The 12,401-nt window shown below is 40.0% G+C and overlaps 1 protein-coding gene across 4 annotated transcripts in view; it reads left to right on the top strand.

The window, feature by feature from the left end:
• LOC146560978 (SH3 and PX domain-containing protein 2A-like) overlaps positions 1 to 12,401 on the top strand; it is a 62,987-nt gene that overhangs the window by 35,533 nt on the left and 15,053 nt on the right. For 2 of the 4 annotated variants that reach the window (XM_085296627.1, XM_085296626.1), the window contains exon 7: positions 2,245 to 2,373. The exons of 1 other annotated variant lie outside the window; for it this stretch is intronic. In XM_085296627.1, coding sequence (XP_085152753.1) covers positions 2,245 to 2,373 — 129 coding nt within the window. Of the gene's footprint in view, positions 1 to 2,209; positions 2,374 to 12,401 lie in introns of all 4 variants that reach the window. One more of the 4 variants, XM_085296629.1, reaches the window with a different exon arrangement.

The following is a 12,401-nucleotide window of genomic DNA, read 5'->3' as shown; positions in this document are numbered from 1 at the left end:
TGGAGGTGGGTTCCACACAGGTCAGTGTTTTATTTCACAACCAGCAGTAGCTAAATCAACAGAATGAGTCTATGGCATTGCTGTTTATTAAAGCTATTTTAAATTACACTTGGTAAAAGTTATGCATGCTAATACATTTTAAAATCTGGACAGACCGAGCACAGGGATGATGCCTGGAAACATTTAAATTGTCCTCATGTTTTAACATTTTCTCCAGTCTACAAAATTTGTGATATTTGACAGATATGAAACATGATAGAAAACATATATAGTTGGAGATATTCCATAAATACAGGCGAAATTATAGACTTGAAATTACTCACTTACCCAGTACGCAGTAATTGCTCACATATCCTCATAGAGAGTTAATTGACCTGTGAGTTAAAACAAACCATTTAACAACACTTTTCTATTAATAGTGTCAAAATAAATAACTCTGCCTGCTGTACCAAAGTAACTACTGTCATATTATACAGTGAAGACTAAAAAGGCAATATTTATATAATATTCCTTCCATTGTTTCTGCACCCAATTTTGTGGTCTGACAAAACATCTTGCATAAATAACGTGAAGCTTCATAAACCGCAGCCCGACCACAGTAATCCAGTGTCAGACTCTTTGGCAGTTTCATCATGTGAGATGCTAATGGTGCTGAGTTCATCTATGTGAGTTATTAGCTCCTTGACATTTCAAGTGCAGTCCCTGAATTGAATGTGAAATATTATCCAGATTTAGAGAAATGTTAATCTCTAGTCTGCGGGACTGTAGCCAGGTGAGCTCTTTAGAGAAATGGCAGCTTAATCCGAACCTTCTCAATCATTCCTTATCTAAGGCTCAAATCTTCCATTTATCACACTGAACTTTTCTTATTTTCCATCATCAGGATACAAACCGAGTTGCTCTTTCCAGGAACTGTGATTACCCCATAAAAAGGCTTTTATTTGTATGTGCTTGGCTGTTTCTGTTAAACTAACCCTACTGATGGCAGTTAGTTAGAAGTTGGACCAGTGTGCCCACGAAGAGATGAGGATCTCCAGGAAGTTTGTTGGTATTTTGCTGATATTAAACCACCATTAAAGTAAACATCTGTTGCAACTGCAGTAATAGAGTAAACAGATATAATCTAGTGTGCACACAGAAGCTCCTCCTGTGTCCACACAGCTTTGAACTCGGTGATCAACAGAAGGTCTTGTTAATGTTTGAGCTCAGTGTCGCTGGCTTGTGACTAGATTCCAGCTGACACTTGTTAGATCTGCTTTAGTCCATTCAGGGATGCTTGTTTCAGAGATTGTTCCCGATTAAGGCTTCAGCCGGACTCAGTTATGTAAAGCGGGAACCAAAAAATGTTGCGGGTTGTCGGTTATGTACGATGCCTTCTTTAAATACCTTCACGAATGAAAACACATGTTTGCTACTTGAGAAAGCTGTGCTGGTGTTAGTTAATGAACCAAAATCTGGTGAGATGTTGACCCAGTTAGGAAACGAGTGCAAACCAAATCAACAAATCTAAGTCACTGCTGGCGCTTATATGGTTAACTCAGTTAAGTACACAGAGGAAGATTTCCATTGGCTGGGTTGCACGCTGTAGTCAGAGCTCTAGTGTTTCAAGGAGACAGAGGGCCATCCCTCTGAGCACAGCTCCAGCCCCTTCATCTGGTTCTATTTAAGGCCCCTTATGCCGACTCTTATGATTGGCGTACACAACCCCCCTACTCTTCCCCCAGTTCCAGCCCCAACTGAAGAGAAGGAGGCTTTTTAGCAGATGGTTTATTTTCCAAGGGAAACCATTTCTTTCTCCCACTCTACTGTCCTGTCCTCAGCTGGCTTTAGCTCACTTTTCTGTCACTTCTACACCTCCTTTTGCTTTCCCGTTGCTGCGAGCCTTTCCACTGTGTTCATGTGTCTATGTGTATCTACTGACTGGGAGTCAGCTTTGTTGGAGAAAACGGATAAAGTCCCTTTAGTAAAACAGAATGGATTTTCTGCACTTGAATGTCTGATCCTTTACTTCTTGGTGGGAGGTTCTTTTTTTCTAGACTGTCTCCTTTGCCCCTGATGTTGGGCTGGAGGGACATGCAGCTCTATGGCTAGACTTTGGGGAAGATGCACTGAACCTCGTGAATATTGTGATTGGCTAAGCTCTACAAACAAAGTGGCCTATGGCACAACGAGTGCCCAACAGTCGTTCTCGTGGACCTATGGCTGGCAGCTGGCTGACAGCATGTTTTTTTCCATCAACCCCAGGTCTGGATGCTTCGGACCCCATGCTTCTGGAACAGTATGTGGTGGTGGCCAATTACGAAAAACAAGAGCCTGCAGAAATCAGTCTTCAAGCAGGCGAGGTGGTCGATGTCATTGAAAAGAGTGAGAGTGGTGAGTAATCAAAACAGATGCACAACAGTATTGAGCAAGAAAAAACAGCACGCATGCTATGTGTATGTAAAACACAAACATTCAGTATTCAGTCATATAGTTCCTCGAACACTCTGCCCTTTTCTGTATCTCGACTCTTTCACCTTCTTTGTCCGAAGCCTGCTAGCTGTTGCTCAGCCCCCATCTGGAGGCTCGCTTTGGCCTGCAGTCAGCCCTGTTTTTTCCCACTGTTGGTTTAGGCTGAGGGCCAGAATGTTGCCTCTAGCAAGAGGAATGTCTTCCAGACTCATATTAATTATTCCACCTCACTTTAATGGAAAGCCAGCAAGACATGCTGGATTTACAAATGCCAGCTGCAGAGAGTCCTTAGTCAGCTGTTTAACCTCTTGGAAGAGCTAGCAGACAGGGCCAAGATTACAAATTTAGGGTATATGTAATTTAGTTTGACAATACTGAATCTTTAATGCCAACATAAAGCACAGTCTCACGTTAGTCAGTGATTATTCTGTAGTACTCCCAGGACTGTTTTATCGTAGGTTGAAGAAGACAGTAGGACCTAATGAAGTATATAATTTATACATATGAAATGGATTACAAATAATATCACAAATTTAAACATGTGTCCTAAATATGCTCAAATATCAACGATGCCAGGTCTAAGCACGTGTCTGAATTTGCCACATGAAGCAGAGGAGGGACTGGAGAGAAATAAACCTGGTAACAGGGTCTGACGTCCAGCTTTAATGGTGTGCTGAGACAGTAAAACAGTAATCAGACTCATGTGTTCTTCAGCGGGAGGATGGCAAAAGAGAGATGGAGGAGGAAATAGTGAAGGGAAGGCAACTGGATTTAGGTTCCACTGTGGGTGTGATTGCCACAGTGGCCTTAAGGAAAAAGGTCCACAGAGTAGGATCACTTTGAAGTGTCATGTGTCCTGCCTTTGGGTTCATGTATTTGTTTTCATTCTCTGCTCCGGTAGGATTTCAACCCAATGGGGAGCCACTGTGAGGCGGATATTCCACCACCTTGAAGTCCTTTTATTGGGGGCCTTATACGAGTGCTTTTCTCCATGAATTTCAAGTGCATGGTCCTGTTTTTATTATGGGCCCCTTCACTTTTGTCTTTCAGCTGACCACTGTGCACTGTTGATCCATGTGAAACTCATGCACATCTCATTGCAGATTTATGATTTCCAGGTTTCCGTGTTATTGCTCTAACTTTGTTTCATGTTATTATTGCTTTGCTTGCCTCTCATCTCTGAAGCAGGCTATATTTTGCTGCCACTTTCACTTCAGCTCATTCATTCATCTCTGGTTAGATGGATTTCTTATGAGTTTCTAGAAAGCAAAATAGTAGACGGCAGGCTTTTGAAAACACATCTGAAGGCTATTTGACAGTTTTATTATACACTGACACTTCCACAGAGATCACAGAAGTATAACCCGCGTTCCTTACAATTTGCTGTGGAGACTGTTTCCAGCAGCACTGCTAGCGTTTAGGCTGAAATATCAACACCTTTCCAGTGGAAGCTGGCTAACTCTGCTCCATTTGGCTGGGTGACATCACTCTGTGTCCCTCTGCCAGCACTAACAAGACCAGGTGTGTGCTAAGAAGATTTCAGAGTTCATTTGATTTAGCATCCATTCCCTTGCAGTATAAGTACAAACCCTTTAATAGCTTCTGACAGATTGATCTGTGTATTACAGCTCTATGTAGTGAATTTGCTGAGTTAGAGGTACTAAAAGTGTCTGGTGTATTTGTTATGATAAAAGGGCTGTATGGATTTTCAATCTGGGCAGATTTAAAGCCGCATGAGTCCCCCTGTAGAGTCTTGGATGCAGTGAGTAGAAAACTTTGCCATCTAATTTTATATCAGCATCTAAAGGTGCAACAGCATGAGCTTATAATAGAGCCAGATCTAGAAATGGAAAAGTGCAGCTTTGTATTGTTTCTGCCATTCACCCAGTAACGTCAACCAAAGTCCTGCTGTTAAAGCTACTGCACCATAGACATTGGCTGTGACTCCTGCCCAGTGCAGTTATCGACTTTCCCTTACCTTGGATTAGATAATGTATGCCTCTGACGGGGCACTGAATCTAGGTCAGCCCTATAAGTGAGCTCCGCTTTCTCCACTTTTCCAACCTGCTATCCCAAGCCAAGCAAGTATTTTCCGTCGCCCTGGCTTGATGATATAGTTTGTGTTGTGGTCGTTGTTTCAGTTGGTACAGTAGTTTATACTGTCGGCTGTTTTTTGGGGTGTTTGAAGTGGGTGCAGTGTGTGGTAAATCAGCAAGGTGGCCCACTGATTCAGTTCTCTTGAATAATACTATTTACTAACACAGATGCAGGAAAACAAAAGCTTTCTTAGAAAATGATTGTTAAAGTTTAATAATTTTTTGTCCTCACTCTTTGTGAAGCTATTTTATTTGTCTTTTTTATGAGAGTTTGCCAGGGGGAGATGCTGGCTCAGGAGAAGAGAATAGTGCAGGGAGAAACTCGGAGAGAAAATGGAAAAAGCAATTTCCTGCCAAAGTTAGTGGTTCAGAGAGGTTGGTTCATTATAATGGCTTAATGGATCCTCCAGGATGCCTCCTCAGTTTACACTATATTGGAGAGATGTTAACCAAAGCTAAGCTAGCAGGCTTGTTGGTCAGTTCAGTTGCTCTGTATTCAGCGGTTTAAACTTTGCCTTTTAAAGGGCGACGTAGGAAAGGAAAAATAATTTGCAGACGCTTCTGGAAATATCATAATTATTGTGCTAAGCGTGTTGCCCTCAGTTCTGTGTTGACAATTTCTCTATGTGGATACCATCAGCTTTTAACGTCTCTCTTCTAAGGGTAGATTAGCATTTGTGAATTACGGTTTGCCACATGAACTCCAGGAATGTCTGTCTGCTGTGAAAAGATCGACTTACAGCATCCCTCCATCTCCCCAAAGACCCCCTGGCACCACCTATGTACAGTATGTTTTGTGTCTCTGCTGCTTCTGGCTTATATAGGCAGGGCGGGGTTAGAGGAATTTCAGACAAAACCTTAACTTTCACTTACAAGACAAGACATTTTTTTCCGAAAGTCACTTGTTGGCAAGAATGATTCAAAGTTTGACAAAGCTTCACAGAGAGACTGGAAAGTGACAGGGGTATTCCTGCAGGTGATGTTTGATGGCTTCACTGAAAGCCCACAAAGGCTGAACACACAGATTAAACGGGTCTGGCCCTCAGCGTGGCATGATAGATGGGCAGGATGTCTGCTCAACCTTCACATGGAAAAAAACCTATTAATACAATACTGTCTGTCCTTCCTGTCTTTAGGCTGGAAGTAAGCTGATCTCAGGGTAAACCTCAGCAGGGACTCAGTGTTCAGATCAGCTAAATCTCCTTTATCTGGAGTTGACTCAAGAAACAGAGAGCAATCTGCAAAATTATACAAGGCTAACCCTCCAGGTTCACATTAATAATTCACCTTACCTCTGTCCATTACCAGCCATTTCATTTTCTACAAATTCACTTTTCCAAGTTTGTGTGTTTTTCTGTCTGACCAGATGCAGCTTTCTGTACCATCTTTACAATGTCACTATACAATTTCACTACACTGTGTTTATGTGCTAAAAGAGAAATCATATCCTTCCTCGTTACTAAAACAGATTCTGAAGTATGATTTTACTAACCCAAAGTATAGCAACCATGGCCATTTGTCTTCAGAAAAACAACTGTAATCTCCACATTTAGACTTTTTTCTTTTCATCACTTTTTGTTTAACTAATTCTCTTAGCATTTGTCACTGAGCTGATCAGTTCTGAAAGTCATTATTAGTTAATATAGGACATCATCTAGTCTACAGTTCAGGGCCACTTTTCTTTGTTTCGTAATGCTGTAAATTCTTTCACTGAAAACTATCTCCTGTGCTTTCTCTCTGTCTTTGGAGTTTTCCAGTTTTAATACTATAAATAGCAAATGTGTTTTGTGTTTCCTGTTTGCTTAAATAAGCAAGTTCTTCCATAAAAAAACACCAAAAGGAAAAAAAAAGAAATCTGGTGAGCAGCATTTGTTTCCACAACTATGTCAGTCTGCTGTCGCCTAAAACCCTCAGAACTAGTTTTCAGCCTTATCTCCTTAACTGCTTTAAATGACATTTTATGCCTGTGATTAAATCTGTTAATTTGTTGTAATTTAACATAGAGTAATACACCAATTCATGATTTTTCCACTTAACTGAATTAGATGTGAAAGCTAACACCAGTTTAGTTTAGTATTACACAATATCTTCAGACGTTTATTTCCCCTATCCCAACTTTCTTGGAAGGTCAGTGTTGACCTGCTGCTAATCCTCAAACTCCAAGTTTCCCAATTTGGTATGTGCAGTTTCAGCAGGAACATGTTTCCTTGTGCAAGAGAGGAAAAACACTATAATTCATGTCAATGAACCACCAAAGACATTATACAGAAAACTCGCCAACTGTTAAATGTCTTTTTTAAGCCGAAGTTGCAGCAGCAGATGGAAGACACATTATGCACTCAGAGCAATCCTCATCCTTCACATTCTTTCAGCCCAGTGTAGGAAGTAAAAATGACCATCTTTAGAAATTAACCTTAGCCTATATTTTCAGATAGCATTATTTCCTTGCATCTTGTCACAGAGGCATATGGGGATAAAAAACAGGCATGGTGATGGTATTTAAGTTACAGTAATGGCTCTAATAATAGTGTACAGAAATCTATGTCTGGAGCCAAAAAAGGTATGTCTCCCTCTCACTTAAGAATTGACCATTGAGTTAAACCAGCATTTTAAGGGGTGGGTTCAGGCACTCAAGGACTGCTGTGTCTCCCAACTCGGTGGAGAATAGAGAGCACACAAGCTGTGGGTTACAGCTTCGTTCAGACCATGAGGGGATCCTTTCAGAGACTGGGAGGGAGTGAAGGTTGTTCCTTAGGTCAGCATTAGCTCTTAAAAGTCGTTTTGTGCCATTTCTTGCCCCTCACCCCTCCTTGTACCAGAGCCACCGAGGTAATTGAAATCCAGTGTTTTATGAAAACTGGAAGTGTGTGTATTGGGCTGGATGCCTTTCCCTTGTGCTTTGATACATGATCTACTGTTAATAAATACAGAAGCTGGAAATGAATGGGGTTTTCTCCTGCTTTACTCAACAGTGGTGTCGAGTATCTGCAGGACTGCTGAGCTCCTGCATTCCTCATCATTTCGGGCCATGAAAAAAAAAAAAACGACTCATGCTGCTGAGTCTGTGTTTCACATGTTCATGGAAGATGTGGTCGAACTCTTTTGTGAGGAGTTATTCCACTGCACAAAACAGTGTGGATTTCAACTTTAATCAAGTCGAGCCTGCTTAAGTTAATTATACATTTTTGCGGATATCTGGTCATTAACAAGTGTGTCAGTCACACTGTATTAAACATGCCAATGCTAAGGAATCAAACTTGATTGATCGCATTCATAGATTGTAGCGTTGTTTTATGGGTTTTTCCTGTACCTTAGGAAAAGAGCAGAGTTCCATAAATCTAGTTACTTTGTTGCAGCTGCGAATCTGTTGTTGATTACAGTAAAAATGAAGCATGGCTCTTAAAACTGATAGAGTTTCCAGATGGTAGATACTGTATGAGAGAGAAAGAGCTTAGAAATACTGTCTGTGCTTATTGTATGTCTACATTGTGCATCTGCTCTTGAAGGGGTATAATATATACTGTAGGTTAAGTGAGACTATGAAGACAGCCTGGAAGGAGCATCTGTTTACATAAATAATATAGAAATGTGTCTCTCTGTAGCTATTTTCATCTTGAATTTCTGTATTTACATAAAATAATCTAACCTAAATTAATGAGACATCATCTTTATCTTACATTTTTTAATATATTGTTTAAAGTTAAAAGAATGTGCCCCCTTTAAAAATTGTTTATTTAGTTATTGTTGGCGATGAGGAAGTTGATACCACTCTCATCCATGTCTGTTCAGTATTAATCTACAATGAGTACCAGGTTAGCTTATGTTAGCACAATGACTGGAAATGGAAAAACAGATAGCTGGTTTTGTCCAGCTGTAAGAAAAAGTCCAACTACCAGCACCTGTATATTTAACGTTAGTCCTACTGTGTTCAATCCTTACCAAAACTAAAATGTAAACATAAAAAAGTAACAAATGCATAGAAATGCAGATTCCAGGAAATAAAAAGATTTTTTGCTAGGTCTTTACTGCTACCGCTTTTAGTTGCTAGTTGTTTGGGGGTCTTTCAGTTTTGTCTTCAGTAACTGCCGTGCTGGGTTGAGATCAGATGACTGACGGACATTGAAAAATATCAAGTTTCTTTGCCTTGTGAAACTCTTTGGTTGCTTTTGCAGTATAGTTTTGGGTCATTAACCATTTGAGTAGCATGTGTAGCCACTGTAGTATATCAGATCTTCAGTCAATAATAGTGACGCGGTTCCACTGGGGGCTGCAAAGTGCCCATGCCGTAACCTTGCCTCCACCATGTTTAATAGGGGATGCGTCATGCTTTGGATCGTGAGCTGTTTCAAGCTTTCAGCTTCCATTTCTCTTCCAATCATTCTATTACGTTAATCATGGTTCCATCAGTCCAGAGATGTTTTCTGGCGATGTCTGATCTGGCCGACTTGTTCTTGAGGGTAACTGTGGTTTGCACCTTGTTGTAAACACTTTGCAGTTACATTCATGAAATGTCTCTTGATTGAGTATTCTTGACTTGGTTTGATGTTGTGACATTGCTTTTATTAACCATGAAAATGTGATCATGCACTTTGTTGGCCAGTGTTGCTGAGTTTTTTAAGGAATGTATCAGATTGTTGATTTAACCACCACTACATTTTTGCCATTTCTCTTGTAGACTTTTTTTTAGCCTAATGATGGTCTCCCTCACTTGCACACACATCTCTTTGGGACTCATTTGTTATGAAATAGCAATGGAGTAGGGCTTGCCTGCTTGGGGGGACAGCGGTCCTAGTATGATAGTGAAAAAAGGCAAAACTACAAAAACTCTCTTTGTCCAAAAAAAATATTAAGCTAACTGTAGGTAGGTTTCGGTGCAGCTTGTCAGGATTTGTCAACCAGCACAAACCAACTGCTGTCTTTAGCTTTATATGTGAAAGACAGAATTTGGGTATTTTAGACTGTCTAAATTAGATCATTGTTTTTGTTCAAACAAGGCCATTATTGGCACCAAGCAGACATTTAACTTGATATGAGCAGTCTTATTTATACCTCAGCAGGCTGCTGCGGGAAAAAAACTTTATTACAACTTGTTCTCTCCGTAACATTCAGTTTTTCTTGGTCCTTGTAGTAAAATACAACACTGTAGTTAAGACAAACCATTCAGTTTCCATCTTTCCGAGGCTGTGACATTTGAGGTTGATGTCTGTGGTCACGATCCTATGGTGCGATGGTGTTATATGAGATTCCCACTAGAGTCTTGTGGTTTTAGCTATTGTCTTATGCAAATGCTGACCCTAAAATGGTGGTGGGGGGTTACAGAACTCAAATCTGCTCAAACGCTTTAAAACCTTTTTGATTTACTCTGGATGTTGACTAAATTGCTATAATCGTATTATTGAATAATGTTTAGCAAAGTGTATTGCAAGTCAGCATTTGGACATATTTGTTTTTCTTGTTTGTGGTTGAAACTTTGCAGTAGCTTTCCAGGGTTTTTAGCTTTTTATAGCAAGGCATAGAGACATGGAGGAAAGCAGGTTGTTATGCAGACCGATCAAAAAAAACCCAAGAGATAATGATACACAAGATGCACAGATGAAAACAAAGGTGTTGCTTTGCAATGTAAGTCTGAGCTCTGTGCCGTGGCAGCCTAGACAGTGGGTGGATCAGAATCTGACACATGCACATGCACATGCAAGTGTACCTGCCCAAACCCTCACATAGAAGTTTCCAGACACAAGAGGTATGCTTCTTTCATGTATTTCTTCCACATCTGTACAGATAATTAGAAGTGAAGAAGACACTGCGTGTTACTCTGTTATGAATCTTATTTCTGTTATCTGCAATTTCACTTTTAAACAACTGAGTCTTATCCTTAACTTTCTCATTGTTCAACTTCACCGTCTGTAATTAAAATCACTGTAGTCTGAGAATTTAATTCCCGAGGGTTCTAGGTCATACAGGGGTAAAATGAAGGTCAACATATTCAGAAAACCACGTAAACTTACCAGTATGATTTCATCGAAATCTTAGTCACCATGTAATTCTGCAAGATTGCTGTCTTGGCAGCGGGAGACTCACAAAACAGCTGCTTCTTTTGTAATGACCTCAGTAAAAGGTTTATGTCACTGGGAAGAGTGTACAAATGATAACCCTGTCAAGTATGATGTTGATATTATCCAAAATCTTAGAATCAAATTCACCTCCCAGCCCTATGGAAAAAAATAGTCCAGAGGAATTATCATAAGATGACACACATGTATCAATTATAGGTGGGTTTCATTTTTAAATCTAATAGAGTTTTTTCACCACATGGTTCCTGACAGCTGTATTTGTGTAATTTTGTGTTGCCTATACACAAATGCTACGGAGCAGTGAATGAGTGCATGCGATGAAAGATGTGGAGCAGTTTTTTCTTTCCCCACATTTCGTATAATTGCAAGCTCTCTGATATAAACCTGCCAAGGCCAGGAAATCAGCACTTACGTAATGTGTGTTTTCATTTTAAGGTGACTTTTATTGCTGCCTTTGAGGTTCAGTGAACTCAGCCTAAGCACCTGCCATGTAAAGGGATGGTTGAAAAATACAGACAAAGCCACCCAAGCCATCAGTAACAATGTGTATTCACTCAGGTCGTTTAAACTGACGCCGTGTCTTTGCACCATATTTAGATTCAGACTTGCAGCCCAATGGTCACATTTAAAGTACATTCACACACTTTATCCTTGTGGGTGCTTTTGTTGCTGTCAGTTGTCACTTCCCTAAAGTGAACCTGATATTTCTCCCCAGCTGCAAAGTAAGTGTGAACATGGCAGTTTGCAAATGTAAAGATTTTTTTCGTCCTTTGAGTAGATTATAGAGATTTTTCTCCTGCCAAGCTGACCTTTCTGTATAATGGTTGATTTAGTTTAATGTGCAATTCATGTAATTGATCTTGCCCTTCCCTGTTCATTAAACTCGGCACATCAGACTTATTTAAATGCTTTCAGTGACTTAATGAAGTATTGCAACATTTTCCTGTCATTATTTTGACACTAATTACAGTGAAATCCGCAGTTATGTTTAAAATACGGTAGAAATTTGTGATCTTCTAACAAGCTTTCAACTCCACAAAATAGGATCAACATATTAAGTCCATCTCAATGTTGTAGATGCCACTTTGTGCTTTTTTGTGGTTTGCTTTCTCAGCCTGATTTATTGACATGGGGTTTTTGCTCAAGCCAAAGCTTTGGTGAGCACATTACATGGATTGTTACATCCCTGAGCACAGGCCAGCTCAGTGTTCAGAGCCAACCAATATCCGCCTATCTAGACCCACCCTTACTTTATGCAGAACAGGCCCATAGCCCATCATGTTTTTGTTGTATAGCTAGGCAAGTTAAGCAATTAAATAAATCACCCTTGATATGAATCACAGAGATTGCACGTGTAAGTGACCAAGAGGCTTGGAAAGATTTTCTCGGTTATTGCTTCCGCAGAGAAAGCCAGTGGAAGTATTAGTCTGTCAGCAGGACATCTGTTGTTTTTCTAAATTCCAGTTTAATTTAGTGGACGAAGTCATATGGCTAGGGAGTCAATCCGATTCACTTTATGTAAGTCATCAGAGTTTGCAGTTGCCAGCATCAAGCAGATATTGATTATGTAATCATAACAACTAGGGATGCACCAACATAGGTGATCAATGTCAGAGGCCCATATTTATTTATTTATGTGTCATATCAATGTTTAAATGGCATTGGATGAAGAGTGAAACACTTTCTTTAAGTTTTCATGACATAGAATTAAGAACAAACAACAAAACAAACAAAAGTATTAGTATCAGCGTGACTCACTGCTACTTCATTATGTACACCTGTT

Source organism: Mchenga conophoros, linkage group LG13 (genome assembly GCF_057382185.1).
Source record: "Mchenga conophoros isolate Kocher_MC1m ecotype Shallow Benthic linkage group LG13, M_conophoros_male_GT1.1, whole genome shotgun sequence".
NCBI classification, from domain to species: domain Eukaryota; kingdom Metazoa; phylum Chordata; class Actinopteri; order Cichliformes; family Cichlidae; genus Mchenga; species Mchenga conophoros.
Note: the sequence above shows the minus strand (reverse complement) of the source record. Positions and strands in the feature narration are given on the sequence as shown.